Raw genomic sequence first — 19,774 nt, forward strand, 5'->3', positions numbered from 1 at the left:
CAAAGTTAGACTGCTGAGACTCCTAAGAGAAAGGAGCAGACAGTTATACAAAGTGATGGTATGAGAGAAAGACCTATTAGTGAGAAAAGCTCAAAGTGATAAAAATCCTTCAATATATATGAAAGAAAAAAAACTCGAAGAATGTAGTGGCCCCATGTACACAGACTATCAGAGCTTACAGAAATAGCACAAGGCCACCAAAGAGTCTCCATTACTTTTCAGCAACATCCATGATACTCATAATCTAATTCAGAGACCTAGTGAGTTCACATAGTTTGAAGATGTATGGTCTTAGGGCTTAGAAAGATGGTTCAGTGTTAAGAGTAGGCTCTTGATGAGGATGTGAGTTCAGTACTTGGTTAGTACTCATGTTGTGCAGATCACAACCCATTATAATTTCAGCTTCAAAAGATAAGACGCCTTCTCATAGCTTTCTTGGGTACCTGAGCCTACCCGCATAGACCATGTATACACACACACACACACAGACACACACACACTTATAAAAATACATCTTTAATCTTGGTCTTGAGAAAGTGCTTGGACTACAGATGCGAATAAGTAGTAGACAGCATTTGCTAACTATACTCAAGGTCCTGGGTTCAATCCCAGAGTAAAGAAAAGACTTAATTTAAAGGAAAAACAAAAAAGAGCCAGGGATTGAGCTCAGTTGATGCAGTACTTGTCTAGCATGCATGAACCCTGGGTTCTATCCCCAAAGTCCTATAAACTAAGTGTTGTGGCTTATAACTATAATGCCAGTACTTGGTAGGTAGAGGCTGAAAAACTGGGAATTGAAGGTTACCCTGAGCTACATTGTGAATTCAAGGATAGCTTGTGTTGGGGGCTGGAGAGATGGCTCAGCAGTTAAGAGCACTGACTGCTCTTCCAGAGGTCCTGAGTCCAATTTCCAGCAACCACAGGGTGGCTCACAACCATCTGTAATGGGATTCAATGCCCTCTTCTGGTGTGTCTGAAGAGAGCTACCATGTAAACACATACATAAAATAAATAAATCTGGGAAAAAAAAAAAAAAAAGAATAGCCTGTGCTATCTAAGAGCCTGTCTCCAAAAAACAACCAACACAAAAAAACAACCAAGAGATCTCAGGCGGCAGGTCTGTACTCAACCTCACAAAACCCAGAGGAAGAGGGCCTCCCAGGAGCTTTAACTTGGGCAGCATCTCAGGTAAAAATGAATCACCCGTGATATCTGCTGTTAGAAGTCCTAATTCGGGCTGGAGAGATGGCTCAGTGGTTAAGAACACTGACTGTTCTTCCAGAGGTCCTGAGTTCAAATCCCAGCAACCACATGGTGGCTCACAACCATCCGTAATGAGATTGGATGCCTTCTTCTGGTGTGTCTGAAGACAGCTACAGTGTACTCATAAATAAAATAAAAAATAAATCTTAAAAAAAAAAAAGAAGTCCTAATTCAGATGCTGGCCTCCGAACTTATACTACTCAGACCTTCGAAGGGCCATTGAAGGGCCATTGACAAGAACATCAAACAGCTAGAGACTGACATCACTAATCTGAAGAAATCCCTTGTTTCACTGTCTGAAGAGACTTCCAAAAATCACAAAGACCCTTATTGGACTTGATTTCCTCTATTACAATAGAAAAGGCTGTGTACAGCTCTTGACTGTGTACAGCCCTTCAAGAAGAAGGTTGCCTTTATATAGACAAGACAGGGATGGTTAAAGAGAGCATGAAAAAGGTCAGAGAAGGCCCTGAGAAAAGTCAGAGAGAGAAAGAGAAAGTTGAGTGCTGGTACAAGAATTGGTTTTCAGCCTCTCCAAGGTTGTCAACCCTACTTCCTCCGATCTTGGGACCATTATTTGGGTTATTTTTGCTTATTTCTGCTGGTCCCTGGGCCTCAAATAGGCTGACTAACTCTGTGAAACAACAGATAAATAATTTGGTAGCAAAACCTATTCAGATACATTATCATAAGTTAGCTATGGAGGACCACGAGACTCAAGATGAGGTTGTTACTTTATACAGGGTGTTCCCAAAAACCATCTCCACTGAACCTAAAAGAGGGGACATCTGCCCCTAGACCAAGCAGAGAGGGGCCACCCAGAACCCCCTCTGACTGGAGATCTGAATTCTTGCTTAGGCTGTGAGGCTAAGCACTGCAAAGGGAATATAAATAAAAGTTAAAAATATCTCTCTGGGTTCCCTGAGGGACAAGCCTGACTGCATAGGGGTTGATGTCAAAAGTATCCCCTCTCCAGGAAAAAGACATCAGGACGGGTATGGCCCTCATGCCTCACTGGACAACGACAGGGGTACCGGAGCCATTACAAGGTCCCCTTCAATTACTGGAGGTCAGGCCTCTATCCCCACCATCGCAAGATTAGAATCGCCACAGCCCTTCTATACTTAGAGAAGGGAGGAGATGTCAGGGGCAGCCCTGCTTACACACTGAAGGTCTAAAATCAGCCATAGGCCTAAAATCAGCAATAAGCCTGTCATACATGTATACTAACACCAAGTCTTGGGTCTCTGTGGAAAAACATTGAAACAGATGGCTATAAGCTTTTGTAAGCAGGCAGCTTTTGTGGAAATTTACCAGCCTGAGTAGTCATAGACCTTGTAAATAGGTAGCCTTGGCAGATAATACTAACTTAGATAAGGACAAATGAATCATAGGCAGAGTCATAGTGACCTGTCCTCTGAACCTTCACCCAGTCAATACCCTGTTCTGAAAGATATCTGTATTCCCCCTGGACACCCACGCTCCAGTGTCATCTCCTTCTCCACATCCTGCCTTTCTGTGTTTATAACCCCTGTGTGAATGAATTATGATTTGAAAAAAAATTATTAAAAAAAAAAAAAAACAAAGAAGTTTAAAAAAAACCCAATGGCAAGTTTTTTTTTTAAAAAAAAAAAAAACCAAACAAACAAAAAACAAACAAGAAAACTAAATCAAAATAGCCGTGCAATCTATAATACATTCAAATTCAAAATATACTCCATCTCTACAAAGAAAACACAGCTTCCCATGTCACTCTACTCCCTTCCTACTTTCTGTCCCTAGTTTCTTACAAACCAATAGCATTGTAAAGAACAAACTGTCACATACTTTTTATTATTTATTTGCTTGTTCTTTTCAGATAGAGTCTTAATATGAAGCTCTGGCTTGTCTGAAACTCTATGTAGACAAGGATGCCCTCAAATTCAGAGATCTTCCTGTCTCTGCCTCCCCCACGATGAGCACATACTTTAAAAAAGAAAAGAAAAAAGAAAAAGAAAGCTCTATGATAGTGCAGAACCTGGCACTAGAGAGGCTTTAGTAAAACAGAAACATAACTTTCCAAATAACTTCATGTACAAAATGTATGCTGTAAGATACAATGCTAAACTTATATACAGATCCATTAAAAAGCCTACTTAAAAATCTTCTTTTTAAGGACAGAATTTTCTGGGAAAGAACAACCAAAATAATAAAACTAAATATATATTTGCTGTTAAAAAGAAGTCAATTAATTTTCAAAAAGGATGCCAGGATCATTCAATGAAGAAATAATCTTTTCAACAAATTGTGTCAAGATAACCAAAGAGCCACAGCCAAAAGAATAAAGTTAATGTAAAAGCTAAAGAAAATAGTGCCAAATCTTAATGACTTTGCATTTAGCAGAGAATTCTTGTCATAATATACCATATACATATAAAAACACATGAATTGGATTTCATTAAGAACTTAACATTTCAAAGGATATCATCAAGAAAAGAAAGTGATAGTAGCACACGTCTGTCATCCTAGCAATTAGGCTGAGACAAGAGGAGTTCAAGCTTGAGGCTAGCCTAGGTGAGTTCCAGGCCAACCCAAGTTACAAAGTAAAACTTCGTCAAAAAGGAAGCAAAATGAAAAGAAAGCTAAGGATGTGGTGCAGTGGTAAAGATCCTATCACTGAAGAGGACCTGGACCAGGTCATTCAAAACACACAACATACACAACATATGCAACTCAAAACACATACACACACACCAAGAAAGTGAAAAAAGAATGATACATATCTGTAGTGTCAAGATGCTGAGGCACGGGGCTGGAGAGATGGCTCAGTGGTTAAGAGCACTGACTGCTCTTCCACAGGTCCTGAGTTTAATTCCCAGCAACCACATAGTGGCTCACAACCATCTGTAAATGGGACCTGATGCCCTCTGCTGGTGTGTCTGAAGACAGTGACAGTGGATTCATATACATAAATTAAATAAATAAATCTTTAAAAAACAAAAAAAGATCCTGAGGCAGGAGAATGGAATTCAAGGCCAGTCTGGCTCTATAGCAAGACTGTATCTAATCAATTAAGAAAATAGGAAGTGGAGGAGAAGAAACAACTTACAGAATGGGAGAACTTACATGTAAATCCTCTCTCTGATAATGGATTGGCTATCTGTACTATACAGAGTTGTAAACATTTATTTCATTATAGAAGTGTATACTAGATAGGTTTATAGCCATTAAAGACCATATATTCTTAGATTTCACTTATTTAGGGCAGAGAAGTAAGGAAAAAAATAGTTAAAGGGCATGGAATTTCTTTATGACAAAGGTGACAAAGATGGTCTGTGCCACTTCTGTAACAACAGCTGCACTTGTAAATAATATGTAAATAAATGTATTAAAATGACTGAACTATAATACTAAATAGATTAATTACATTGTCAGTAAATTATTACTTTTAAGTGTAACAAAATCTTACTACACAAGAACTACCTAAGTAAATAGAGAAGCAGCTAAGAAGTCATTTTTGTGAATTATGTTATAAAATGAAAACTCCTGCCATGCACAGGAATGGTGGCTTACATCTTTGGTCCCAGAGGCAAGCAGATCTCTGTGTTTGAGGCCAGGCTACAGAGTGAGTTCCAGTTCAGCCAGGACTACACAGAGAAACCATATCCTGAAGTAGGCAGGGAGGGGTGAAGAGAAAAAGAAAGGAAAGGAGGTTGGTTGGTTTTAAGAAGACCAAACAGAGGTGGGAGATGGTGGTGTACATCTTTAATTCCAGACCTGGGAGGCAGAGATAAGAGGATCTCTTGCCTGTAGTCCCAGATAGCTTGAAAAGCTGAGGTAGGGATAATTTGAGCCCCAGGAATTGCTGGGTAACAAAGCATATCTTCCACTACACACACACACACACACACAATTTGTTTTAGGTACACAGCAAAGAAGTACTGAAGGAAATAGGTAACACAGAAAGAACTAGAACCAGATAGAAAGCTCGATGAACAGAAAGGAACGACAAACAAATGAATGCTAACTACATAGGAAGGGGATTTTTATCTTCTTTATTTAATACTGATTAAAGATAATAAGCTAGGCATGGTGGGACACACACTCTAACACTTGGAAGACTGTGGCAAGAGGATCAGACCTTCAAGGTCATTCTTGACTACACAGAGAGTCTGAGTCCAGCCTAGGACATAGAAGCTGGGTTGGGGGAAGAGGAGTATAGAGAAAATTAAAGGGACATGGGAAGGGAAAAGAGACCCCATTCCAGTTTCTCACCAGAACCAGTAATTCCAGCACCATTAACATTTATTGGGAGGTTGTTTACATACAGATATTCTTTTATATAAAGCTATTTTTTTAAAAAAATGTTAAAATAGCAAAGAACTCCTTTTGGGAGTGGGAGACATTCTCCATGTAGCTTTGGCTGTCCTAGAACTCACTCTGTAGACCAGGTTGGCCTCAAACTCAGGGATCCATCTGCCTCTGCTTCCCAAGTGCAGGGGTTAAAGGCATTCATTGCTTTCATTGCTGCCTCCGCCGCCACTGCCACCACCATCCAGAGCAATAAGCCATTTTTCAGGGCTAAGCATACACAACCTCTGAGTATGGCCCTACTGTTTACACAGATATAAACTTGAAATTTTCTAAAAGTATCACAAACAAATCTGTAAACCTTAGTTTCTAGACTTTCTGAACCAAACAGAATTAATCCACAAATCAGTAACATGTGGAAAAATCTCTCAAATACTTGAGAACTATAAAACATTAAAATAGCCGGGCGGTGGTGGCGCACGCCTTTAATCCCAGCACTTGGGAGGCAGAGGCAGGTGGATTTCTGAGTTCGAAGTCAGCCTGGTCTACAGAGTTCCAAGACAGCCAGGGCTATACAGAGAAACCCTGTCTCGAAAAACCAAAAAAAAGAAAGAAAGAAAAAGAAAAGAAATGAAATGAAAAAAAGAAAAACTAGGGAAAACCTGATGAGATTAATAAAACAAACTCTAGAAAGCTATCAGAAAAGAACAAATTGTCAACATTAAAAACAGAAATGTAGGGCTGGAGAGATAGCTCAGTGGTTAAGAGCATGGACTTGCAGAGGTTTAGAGTAACCAATGCCCAGCAACCACATGGTAGCTCGGAAAAAAAAAAAAAAAGAAATGTAAAATACTAAATAAATGAGATAAATGAGGATATTATGGAAAAACTTAGATTTGTTATCATCATTGGCAATAAATACACAAAATGGAAGTCCAGGAACACAGGTCAGTTAGTAGAGAGCTGATCTAACATTCAGAAAGTCGTAGGTTCTATACTAGCCTCACACAATGCTAGTAATGACTGTAAACCCAATGCTCAAAGGTCAAGGCACAAGGATCAGCAGGAGCTCTTTGTTATTCTCAGCTACATACCAAGTTGGAGCCAGCCTGGGATTTAAGAAACCATATCTCAATAAAGGAAAGAGAGAGGAGGAGAAAGAGAAAAAAAAAGAAAAAGAAATAAAGTGGAAAAACACTTTGAAAGATGCAAACTACCAAAATTCACTCAAAAAGAAAAAGAATGGTTGTTGGGCAGTGGTGGCGCACACCTTTAATCCCAGCACTTGGGAGGCAGAGGCAGGCGGATTTCTGAGTTCGAGGCCAGCCTGGTCTCCAGAGTGAGTTCCTGGACAGTCAGGGCTACACAGAGAAACCGTCTCGAAAAACCACACACACACACACAAAAAAAAAAAAACAGTGGACACACCTTTAAGCTCAGCATTCTAGAAGCAAAGACAAACAGATCTCTTTTGAGTTCCAGCACAGCAAGTCTACATAGAAAGTTCAAGACTACCTACAGCTACATTGAGACCCTGTCTCAATAAAAGATAGATAGATAGGTAGATAGATAGATAGATAGATAGATAGATAGATAGATAGTCAGACAGACAGACAATCTCTGACCTACATATACACAGACTCTGAGCACAATAATAAATAAAACAAAAAGCTGCTGTGTACTTGCTTTTGAAAAGCTGAAGTTGTAGCACCTAGACACAGTCAATACACAAAATGAGCAACAATAAACAGGAACCTTAGGCAGGTGCCTGAGATAAAGAGAAACTTGTGTTTTAACAATGAAGAGAATTGGCTGTGACTGGCATGAGGAAGAAAACAGTGAGTAAATGGTATGAAGACAAGTGGATTCTGAGAGAATACTGAAGAAACCAACAGAAGACCCAGGTGATCTGACATCTTCTTAGTGAGCACAAGAACTTGGATGTTTGTACCAAGTTCACTAAGGTGCACCGACAGTGTTTAGTCAGGAGCATAATTCTTTATTTCATCCTATTGGTTCTAAGCAGTAGTGTTAGAAGGGCTCTGAAGCACATCTTTTAGAACATTTTAGACCATAGACCTCCATGGTCCAGAAGAGGGATAATGCTAGCTTAGACTATGGAGATGTGGATACAGAGAAATGAAAAGCTATAGAGTGGTTACCCTTCTATCAAGGGAAGAAATTGAAACTTTTTAGTAAAAACAAAGGATAAATCCTCACAGTCCTTTTTTAAAATTATCTTAACATTTTTATTTATTTTGTGCAGATGTACACACAAAACCATCTTGTACATGTGGAGATAAGAGGACAATTTGTGCCAGGCAGTGGTGACACACACCTTTAATCCCAGTGCTTGGAAGGCAGAGGCAAACAGATCTCCGAGTTCAAGTCCAGTCTAGACTACATAGTGAGATCCAGGACAGCCAGGACTAAAAAGAGGAAACCTTTGGGAGTCAGTTTTCTTCTTCCACTATATAGATCCCAGGAATCAAACTCTATCTATCAAGCTTGATAGCAAGCACCTTAACCTACTAAGTCATTTCGTTGGTCTCAGTCTTTGTTTTCATATTCTCATATTTGTTAATCACATTGGTGACTTTTCTTTTGTTTTTTGTTTTTCTAGACAGGGTTTTTTTTGTGTAGTCCTCCCTGGCTGTCCTGGAACTCACTCTGTAGACTAGGCTGGCCTTAAACTTACAGGGATCCACCTGCCACTGCCTTCCAAGTGCTGAGATTAAAGTCATGTGCTCCCACTGCCTGACATTGGTGATTTTTCTTGCTGTGACAAAATCCCTGACCAAAGCAACTTAAGGAAAATTACATACCTATATATGACAGATAGAGTCACCTAACCTTATATGTTGGATACAGTTACCTAACCTTATATGACAGAGTTACCTAACCTTCTATGATGGATACAGTTACCTAACCTTCTATGATGGATACAGTTGCCTAACCTTCTATGATGGATACAGTTGCCTAACCTTATAAGATGAATACAGTTACCTAATCTTGTATGATGGATACAGTCACCTAACCTTCTATGATGGATACAGTCAAAATGCCAGTGAAATAAAGATGCACAAAATTATTTTCAAGCTGTATGTATAAGGTCTATATAAAACATAAATCAATTTTGTGTTCATACTTTAGTAAAGCACCTTTAATTTAAAATTTAAAGTCTGAAACACGTCTGACTCCAAACATATGTAATTATGCAACCCATAGAGGAACAGCCAATAAACACAAGAAAAAAGATAGTTCAATATCACCAGTCTTAACAGAAGTATAAATTAAGGTAAGAATGGCATACCTCTAATAAACCTGCTAAAATGAGTAAAAGCAAATAGATCAACAATACTAACTAAGCTAGAGGCAGAGACAGAACAAGCAGACTACCACACACTGTTGACTGGTAGGGAAGGGTAAGCCAAGGATGCTACAGCTACTCTAAAGAACAGTGCTCAGCATCTTATAAGTGTAATAATATACATTTACCACACAATTCAGCAATTATTTTCACCATATCACTAGCATTTACCAATGAGAAAAAAACAAACCAGAAGTCTACAATATACACAATAATGTTTATAGATATTTAACAGCCTAAAAGTGGAGATAACATATTCATCAACAACTAAATGGATAAAGAAATTTTGTTATTTTCATTAAAAGCTTTCTAGGAGAAAAAGAAAGACTGACTGATGATATACTCAACAACAGGGAAGACAGCTTGCTTTCTTGGGCCTGAGTTCTATCTCCAGTGCGTGCATGCACACAGATACACACAGATAGATACACACACACACACACACACACACACACACACACGTGCGCGCGCGCGCGCGAGGATGGTTGTGATGACCACAGTAACATCACTGAGGCTTGCTGCCTACTAACCTCTGAGAAAAATAGTGAGCTCGAGATTCAGAGAAAGCCAATATCCAGGGTGTAAGGCAGAAAGCCATATAGGAAGAGGACATCAGCTGTCTCTCTCTACCTTCTACACACATGAATGGGTGTGTATACCTGGACATACATGGGTACTCACACAAGCATATATTTAAAAACAAGTTCAAGATCATTATAAGCTATACAGGGTTCATAGTCTGGGCTACACAAAACACTGTGCCAAAAAGTAAGAAACAGCTGGGCAGTGGTGGCATACATCCCAGCACTTGGGAGGCAGAAGCAGTTATATCTGAGTTCAAGACCAACCTGGTCTACAGAGCAAGTTCCAGGAGAGCTGGGGCTAAACAGAGAAGCACAGTCACAGGGGGGAAAAAAAAAGACAATAGAGAAAAACACTGATGTAGATCCCAGCTTCCACACTCAAAAGCACAGGATGTGCACCCCTTCATATATACACACACAAACATATACATACACTCAAAACTAGCATTTGCCCTTTAAAAAAAAAAACAAAAAACAAAAAACTGAGAGCTTGTGAGACGGCTCAACGGAAAAGGTGTTTGTTGCCAAGCCTGACAATCTAAGTGCCGTCCCTGATACCAGATGGTGGAAGGAACCAGTTCATAGCACACATCACACACACACACATCACACGCACACACACACACCTTTATAGTACTGAAAACTGATGGTAATAAACACTAAAGAGAAATGGCTAAATAAAGTCAGATAATTTATACTTTAGATGAATTTGAAAGGCAGTAACTCCTTCTATGTAAACAACATGGCAAGGGCTCCAGGACCACTGCTCATAGACCAATGCTAGAGAACAGTTTATCTGAATAACATACTGATATGGAGTGAGCACACACTTATGAGTTGTACACATGCATGCAAAAGGTTTTCAAAGACAATGAAATTGGATGACCTAGAAAACAAGAATGGGAAGAGTTGGTATTAGGAGTCCTAAACAAACTTTTATGTAAGAATGTATTTTTGTCTGGTTGTTTGTGGAGGAGGGGGATTTTTGAATTCTGAATGTAGCCAGATTAGCCTTAAACTTCTGATCCTCATGTCTTTGCTTGCATAGTTCTGGGGAATCACAAGTGTGAGCTTCCACACCCAGTATTTTTATATTGTTTTTTCATATTTTTATATTGTTTACATATAAACTCATGTTTAAAAAATTAATCTGGGAGAGTTTAGATGGGCTGAAAACAGTTGTGTGAGGGCTCTTTTTCATAAGATGTAATTATGTTTGTGGCAAGGTTCTAAGGCTACTCAGAAAACAACCTGCATAGCCCTAGCCACATTCAGTCTAGAATACCGTGAATTTGCAGTAACAATGCCTTTTTTCTAACTCTCTTCCCATAGTGCCTTCCAAATTTTCTTATGTACCTCTCAGTCAAAGATACTCTGAATTATATTATTATTTTAAAATTTCTTCATATAAATCATTACTACTTAAATTATTTCTTTATTTGTTTATTGTGTTTCCCAGCAGGGAATGGCAAGACAATTTTGAAGTCATGTAATTTTAGTTGAGTCATTTAGAGTTTTCTTACATCAAAGACACATTTTATTTACTTACCTTAGTTGGAAAAGGAAATTTGGAAGGTTCTGTTTTGCATGGTGTATGAATAGCCGTTAGAGGGGGAGGCCATGAATGCGTCATCTCCTGAAATGTAATTATTACAGTTTGTTTTCAACCAGGACAAGGTTACAAATCTATACAGCTAAAAACCAGATTTTACTTACAAATACTGGTTTTATAATCAATCTTCTAAAACTATGCATAATGAGCCAGTGGATATTAATAAAGTACAACTGTGTGCAAGTGGTACAGCGGGCAATGGGGCAGAAAATAACAAATCCTCTCTGACTTTAAGGGGTCTGTGGGTAGAATTATGAAATCTGTGGACAGTTATAGAAATCAGCCTGTAATGAAATACAAGGTCTGAGAGGTTTGTTTGCTTGTTTTTTGAAACAGGGTCTTATTCTGTAGCCCAGGCTCCCTTAGTTTGCTGTGTACACCAAAGAAGCCTTGAATTTGTGCTGATCCTCCTGCCTCTGCCTCCTAAGTGCTAGATTAGAGGCATGAGCCACCATACCTAACAAACTCACATTAGGTAATGCTACTCAGAAAAGATCTTGCTGTGGGAATGGAAGGAAGAGGATGACAATAAGGAAAGCAGCTAACATTAATCTTTACTATTAATAGATCAGAAACTATGATAAATGCTTTGCTTCTCTTCAAATCTTGAGGTAAATATTATTCTAACTCTATTTAAAGTGAAACTGAAGCACAAGGTCAACAGTATTTACTCAAGATTGCATGCTTAGTAAATAATGGTCACAGAATTTCATTATAGGAAGTCTGACCTCAGAGTTCACAAGCTGATTGAAAATTTTGGTCATGTGAAGAAACAGAAGAGAGATTTCAAAAGCATTCTTAGGAAAAAAAACAAGAAAGACCCTGGGTCTGATTTTATTCAATGCCTTCTATATAATCATGCTATAAACACCTGAGCATGGTGGCATGTGCCTCTAATCTTAACTCTTAAAAGGAAGAATTCAAGGCAGCCTGGGCTAATGACACCCTGTCTAAGAGGGAAAAAGGCCCAAGTAAATCTACATAACAATGTGTATATCAGAGGATCAATGTGTATATCAGAGGTATCAATTAGAATAAGGGTGTATTTTATTTCCAGCATTTTGTTCAAACTCAGCCATTAGGTAAATTAAAGTTGACTTGTGATAGCTAGAAATTTATACTGTGGCTATAACCACAGTTATATAAACATATATTAAAAGATTCCGAGGACTCATAGATTAAAAAAAATGTTAAAAACTCTGATATCCAACAATACAGTATTGATTAAACAAATTAGCAGACATACAAAAATGGAACACCAGACAGATATTAAAATGAGAAATTCAACTATGATATGAAATGATATCCACAGCATATTAGTGTCAAACACAAATCACACTCTACACCCTAGTAAATATTTATATATGAAAAGTCAAGCATCTGGAAGGATGCATAACAATGGCTACCTTTGGGCAACAGAATGACAGAATCGGGAAGAAACAGTGTCTACTACAAGCTCTTATAAGCAGCCTCTTGCATGGGCAGAGAGGGAGGTAGCCACAAAGCCCCATCCTGAGCTGAGGGGCTACTGACAAAAGAGAGCTAGAATAGAGAGTCAGTTTTCTTTAAGGGCGTGTCCCTTGGTAGGTCAGCTAAGCTCCAGTGGTTAGCCACATATCCAAGAATATATGAGCAGCACAAACTGGACTTGCTGGGAAAAAGAAAAAAGACCTAAAGTTGAGTGGGTAGGGAGGGGGGAGTTGGGAAATGAGCATGATCAAAATACATTATACAAAATATACAAAGAACTAATAAAAAAATGTGGAAAAACAAAAACCAATAACAACAATAAAGCACTAGCCACTTGCATGTAATTGCTCTCTATTCTCTTAAAATTCCTGTATTAATTCCTATACCCAGCTCTAGAAGGTCAGCTTAAATAGTACAACTAGTATCACTGCCACACTGGTAACACTTGACACATAATAGGTGAATACTGACAAGGGAATTTTTTTTCAATAAATATATATTCTTTTTAACAGATTTCTTCCTTATATTCACAATAGAGTTCCTAGAAACAGTGTGATTGCAAGTTGAATGGAAACAAAAACCTATGAAAGCAACAAGGAAACTTCTGCACCTCAGGCTTCTAGTACTGGCATTTCACAAACCAAATACCAAAATATGTGCAACTGTTAACTGTTTCAACAATCAAGCTGGCTGGGCACTAAAACACTCAAGGCCACGTATCAAGGTTATACATAAAAAAATGTAGGCTAACTATCTAGTAAGAACAAGGAGACAAAGAAAGTCTTCCCAGTACTAAAGTTCTATATACTGATAAAACTTCAGAGAGAAACATGTATGTTCCCTTAGAATTACACACACACACACACACACACACACACACCACCCTAAAAGCTAGCCAAACAAAAGAATAGTAACAAAACACATACACATTAGCATTTCTTATGGACAAGACTCTCTCTGTGTGTGTGTGTGTGTGTGTGTCTTAAAAAAGTGAATGCTTAGCTGGGCAGTGGTGGTACACGCCTTTAATCCCAGCACGTGGGAGGCAGAGGCAGGTGGATTTCTGAGTTCAAGGCCAGCCTGGTCTACAGATCCAGGACAGCCAGAGCTACACAGAGAAATCCTGTCTCGAAAAACAAAACAAAAACAAAAAAGTGAATGCTTGGGACTGAAGAGATGGCTCAGTGATTAAGTGCACCACTCACTGGCTGCTCTTCCAAAGTACCTAGGTTCAATTCCCAGCACTTATATAGCAACTAACAACTGTCTGTAACTCCAACTGCAATGGATCTGACAGGTCCTTCTGACTTATTTGGGCAATAAACACACACAGTGCACAAACATATATGCAGACAAGACATCAATTAAATAAATAAGTTTGGGGGGGAGAAGGGGAGCTAAAGGAGAAAATAGTGGCCTGACATAGGAAGAAGTAAAATTTCCCTGGGATTCTATAGAAGACAACTAAGTATGTACTATTATACAGAGAAAGGAGAGTAGTGTTTCAAGGAATTTTACTTTAAGGAAATGATAAAATCTTCTGTGGAATTACAAGCCTCTACTACCAGTGCAAGGTGAGGCAAGAGGACAGAAGTTCATTCAAAGCTAACACACACTATAAGAAAGCCTATTTTTTAAAAAAGAAAAGGTACGGCTCAGGGAAACTAGTTTGGCAAAGTGGTCAGTCAGCAGCAGGAGAGCTGAGGACTAGCTATGGGATGTCTGAGATATCACATTCTTCCTCTGAATAATGGTCTTAGCCATCTCAGTCTCGAGAGAGATGAGTCACTGATTACCTCTAGCAAAAGAGTCAAGCTACGAAGGCCAGGGACTAAGAGAAGACGTGAGGCGATATAAAAGACAGCTGGGAGATCTTAAAGGTCGAAACAAAAATAATCAAGACTATTGTGATGTTTCATCAGTACTACTACTATTACTACTACCACTCTGTGAGCTAGGCAGTGCTGACACACACCTTTAATTTCAGCATGCAGGAGGCAGAGGCAGGTAGGTCTCTGTGAGTTCAAGACCAGCCTGGTCTACACTGCAAGTTCAAGGACAGCCAGGGCTACATACAGAAACCTTGTCTTTAAGTACTACAAAACAAAACAAAAACAAAAAAACTAGTGTGTGTGGGCATTGGCTACGGCACAAGTTTGATGTCAGAGTGCCATGTGGAGGGAGAGTGTGCGATATTCCCAGTGTGGACCTTGGAGGATTGAATTCAGATTATCAGGCTGGCTCGAAAAACACTTTTTCCTGCTGAGCCATCTTACTGGCCCAAGTGAGGATTTTTTTAAACTACTGAAGCTCAAGTTGGAAGAAATGGAAAGAATACATATTTTCAAAGAAATTTTAAGTCTAAGCCTACTTTAACAGTTAGACAGAATATGTAGAAGACATATAAATATGGACAAACAGACTAAGGAATTCCTAAGAGACGTAAACCAAAGCCTATAGGAGATCAAGGAGGAGAGGACTGAATAGCTAGTCATCTGATAAAGTTAACGATGGTAGACAAGGGGGAAGGAAGAGTGTAAAAAGAAAGAGAAAGGGTTAGGAAAGAGAAGAGAAGCCATAGTCGTACCAAAGGAAGTAGGAAAGGCAGACAGGAAACCAAACAACGAAGCACAGTGACAAGGAAGGAACAAAGTTCCCAAAGGAAAAATGTAAAACTCTCAAACAGCAGAGACAAGAGAGAAAGAAAGAGCATGACTTCTTATATGCATCATACTCCAGTCAGAGGACAAGAGAAGGACATGAGGAAAACAGGCTCAGCAAGATGGTAAAGGGAGACTACAGCAGCTAAAGAAAGGAGTGGGAGATCCAATGGTGAGAACAGATCATAGGAAACAGGCTAAGACAGGCAGTCTCAGAGGAAAATGCCATAACCCAAGTACAGACAATAATTCAGTAGCTTCCAAAAAGTAGTACAAGTTATGTGTGACTGATGTTTTTCTCTTAGGAGCAAAAAAGCAGTAACTGTCACTCCCTAACTTTTCTTTCCTTCTTCCCACAGAAGAATGCACTTTTTTGGTTATCATAAATAACCAAAACTGTGTCTAATAACAACTCCAAATCAATACTTAAGAGGACAGCTTTACTATAGCATCTGATCAGAATGCACAGGTGAATTACAAACCAAACTACTGTCATCAATGTCTAGGTATCTATTGAGTTGGTTTTTTTAAGGCCTTTAAATTACTAGCTGATAAGTCTAAAGAAATGTAGTTGTAATTTGTTTCTTCCTCTTTTCAAGAGTAAAATTAGGATTTATTTTACTTACACACAGTCAACAAAGCATGTGACTAGAACCTTAGAAGAGTCATTTATTTATGATGGACACGACATAATCAAGTGACACATATAAGCAATTTGTGTTACAAAGGAATTAGGAATATGAAACAGTTGGTAATATAGGCATCATAATTAAATTATTATCATTATTAAACATTATCAAAATAATTAAAAAGACACTTACTTTAAGTATTTCATCCACACAGCTTACATCACCAGAAACTGATGCCTTAAGAGAAAAAAAAAAAAAAAACAGACATTAGATTTGAAGTAATTTGTTGTTAGATTTTTAGTATTTACTAAACATATTAAAAACATTAGAAATTACATAATTTTTTGGTTGTTGTTTTGTTTTTTCGAGACAGGGTTTCTCTGTGTAGCCCTGGCTGTCCTGGAACTCACTCTGTAGACCAGGCTGGCCTCGAACTCAGAAATCCGCCTGCCTCTGCCTCCCAAGTGCTAGGATTAAAGGCGTGCACCACTACCACCACCCAGCAACATAAAATTTGAGGAATTATTATGATCTCATTATTTTAAGTCAGAACACTAGCTAGAATTTTTGAGATAGATTAAACTTTTAAAACTTTTTATTATTTTTATATATGTAACAGTTTTGGCTGAAAAAAAAATATATGCTATATGCTTGCCTAGTCCTGCAGAGGCACTAAATTTTCTATTGGAGTTCTAAACAGTTGGTGGGCCTCTTCCTCTAGAAGAGCAGCCAGTGCTCCTAACCACTGAGCTCTCTTTCTAGGCCCTAGATTTTTATTTTATGTGTATAGTACTTTGCATGTATGTAGGTCTATGCACTACACATTTACCTAGTGCCTGTGGAAGCCAGAAGAGGGACTATGATCCCTCTAACTGAAACTAGAGTTAGAGACACCTGTGAGCCATCATATGGGTGCTCAGATTTGAATTCAGAGTCTCCAGAAGAACAGCCACTGTTCTTGGCCCTTGAACCACCTCTCCAACTCTTTTTTGTTTGTTTGTTTGGTTTTTTGTTTTTTTCAAGACAAGGTTTCTCTGTGTAGCACTGGCTGTCCTGGAACTCACTCTGTAGACCAGGCTGGCCTTGAACTCAGAAATCTGCCTCCCTCTGCCTCCCAAGTGCTGTGATTAAAGGTGTGCACCACCATTCTCCAACTCTTACAATTTTTTTAATGTAACTTTTTTTTAGGTAATCAAACTTCCTAAAAATGTCTAAAGTTATTCATATATAAAATATAGTATGACACAGAGACATAGTTCCTCACAAACTTAGTAAAATGAACTTTTGGAAGATTAGTAATGTGGACTACAATACACATTTTTACCTAGCATTTCATAAACTGTAGAAGGTAGACTGATAATTTTAAGGCACACAAAAAAAAAAAAAAAAAGAAAAGAAAAAAACTAAACTCAAATTTAGCCCCAAAATTGATATGTTTGAAGAAAGAACAAAGGATCACCTCTCTGTGTCTGAGAAGCAATACAAGTCCTCTGTAAGAGTAGAAAGTGCCCTTAACCAGTAAGCAATCTCTTCAGGCCCCAAGATTCTTTTTTATTTAATTCTATTAGTGTACTTGTGTGTGGTGTATATGTGTATATGTAAGAGTGGGCCATGTGGAGCAGAGGTTCAGAGAACAACTCTTAGGAGTTGGTTGTTTGCTTCCACTGTGGGATCCAGGTACTGAACAAATCGTCAGGTTTATACTTGATCCATTGAGCTATCTTGCTGACTCAAGATTCCTAAATGTTATCAACATTTTTTGTAACTGTGATTCCTTCTTCTGCCATTCTAAACTTTGAGCTATGCCTTTTGTCTTTTCTTTCAACTTTTTTATTGTATAAACTACATTAAAAGATAAACCTTGAAGTGCTGGGGAAATGTCTCAGTGGTTAAGAGTACTGCCTATTCTTTCAGATGAGCCAGGTTTGATTCCAAGCAGTCACATGGCAGTTCACAACATCCATAACTCCAGGTCCTAGGGATCTGAGGCCCTTTTCTGTCCTCTATGGACACCAGGATACACAAAGGTATATTGATATACACACAGGAGAAACATTCATACACATAAAATAACAAAATAAATCTTGCCTATTTGACAATGTTTTACTGAAACCTGTTATTCTGACAGTTTAATATATGCTAATAAAGAAGAACAATTTCAACTTAGTTCTCTGGTTACTCTGAATGTCAACTTTTATACATAGTTACAGTGACTGTCTCAGCTTTTTAGCTGTGAGCAAGGGAAAGCAGCATCGGAACTACACAGTATTATCATTTCTGTAGATTCAAAAGTTTCAACATTTGTCACCATAAACCATGACCTGCATGTATCTGCAATGCTATAATAACAAAGGTAATTTTCTTTTTAAGTAAAAAGAAACAAGCTATATATACTATCCCATAAAACCAAAAGGAGGAAGCGTGAGCTATTGATAAATGTTACTTTTAGTCTATAGTTTGACTTGTCATTTTAATACTTGAAAAAGTATGAATGACATTTCTCTAATACGCAAGAAGGAAAGTGCGCAGCAATATGGATCCACTTGGGGGTCAATTCCCAAGTTCTTCTTTAAACCTTTTCTTCTTAAGCTTTTAAAATTTTTATATTTCTTACTTATTAAAGTAAAAAGACAGGTACAACTCACTGAAATCTCTATGAATTACTTTTTTCAGATACATTGCTAAACACTGTAAGTGTGAGACTTACATCCAAAGGTCGGGAAGGTATTTTCAGCTTGGTGAGATGTGCTTTGCTACTGGACTTCAGCTCAGTCATGTTATTACCATGAGACTGGCCGCTGTAGTGCTCAGAGGACAGCTTTGGTTCCACAGACTCCTGTCCATCCATGGGCCGTACATAGGCAGTGGGTTTCTGTAACATTGAACTAGATTTTGACATCAAAGAAGGTGGGAAAGACTGACTTGAATGTTGCCCACTTGAAAAAGGTACTCGGGAAGGAGAATCCCAGTTGGCATCAGGGTCCCGAGGTGATTTGGAGCGCTGATGTTCCTTGCTATGGTGATCATTCCCATGAGACCTGGAATGACTAGAACTTAATGAAGAAACAGCCTGGGGTTTTCCAGGGCTTGAGGATCGAGATTTGGAGTGCTCTGACCCGTGCTGGCCTTTTTTCCTGCTACTGCTGTAGGAGTCACGGTCATGCCTCTGGCCACTACTACTAGCACCACTCCCACCTGCACTGCTCCGCTGGCTACTGTGTCCACTCTGCAAGCCAGAGGAGCGTTTCTGAGACTGAGAGGTGCTGGGGGCAGGTCCTACAGGAGTCCATTTGCTACTCTGATGAGATCCTCCATGTCTCTGTTCAAAAAAATTTGGGTTTGCTTTCTCGTCTGTTGTCGTTGGTACTGCAGGCTTGGGGATTGCAACAAGCTTTGGTATAGATCTGTCTCCGATGTAATCCTTCATCTCATCGTAGTTTCCAAGCATACTCTGAATCCGACTTGATAACTTATCTTCTTTGCTAGTCTACAAGCAAATAAAAAAAAAAAAAAAGGAAAGGAAAAAGTAGAATATAAAATTAGTATAATGTGAAACCAAATATTCTTCCAAACTCACTTGATAATCTTCAGACAGAAGATGTGTTTTTAAAGATAAATTTCACTGTTTATATTAAAGTTAACATCTATAAAAAAATCACCAAATACACACACACACACACACCAACCAACAAAAAACTAGAACCTTTCACACGCTGAGTGAACACAACTTACACACTGGTTAAACACTCTACCATTGACTCTACCACATATACTCTCAGCCCACATATATATTTCTCACAGTGAAAAAATTTTATTAAAAGTATCTGAAATAAAAAAAAGCCCACAAAAAAGTATGTGAAAATAACCATGCTAAAATACAAAAGAAAGTCTAAAGA

At 38.5% G+C, this 19,774-nt stretch overlaps 1 protein-coding gene across 3 annotated transcripts in view; it reads right to left on the reverse strand.

Moving 5' to 3' along the window:
* The window catches only part of Aff4 (AF4/FMR2 family member 4), a 70,954-nt gene that overhangs the window by 31,010 nt on the left and 20,170 nt on the right, over positions 1–19,774 (reverse strand). For 2 of the 3 annotated variants that reach the window (XM_028775849.1, XM_028775850.1), the window contains exons 3-5: positions 18,586–19,365; positions 16,071–16,115; positions 11,057–11,143 (exon numbers count right to left, since the gene is read on the reverse strand). In XM_028775849.1, coding sequence (XP_028631682.1) covers positions 11,057–11,143; positions 16,071–16,115; positions 18,586–19,365 — 912 coding nt within the window. The remainder of the gene's footprint in view (positions 1–11,056; positions 11,144–16,070; positions 16,116–18,585; positions 19,366–19,774) is intronic. The other variant, XM_028775851.1, reaches the window with a different exon arrangement.

This window comes from Grammomys surdaster, unplaced genomic scaffold (genome assembly GCF_004785775.1).
Source record: "Grammomys surdaster isolate TR1022 unplaced genomic scaffold, NIH_TR_1.0 262, whole genome shotgun sequence".
Lineage (NCBI taxonomy): Eukaryota > Metazoa > Chordata > Mammalia > Rodentia > Muridae > Grammomys > Grammomys surdaster.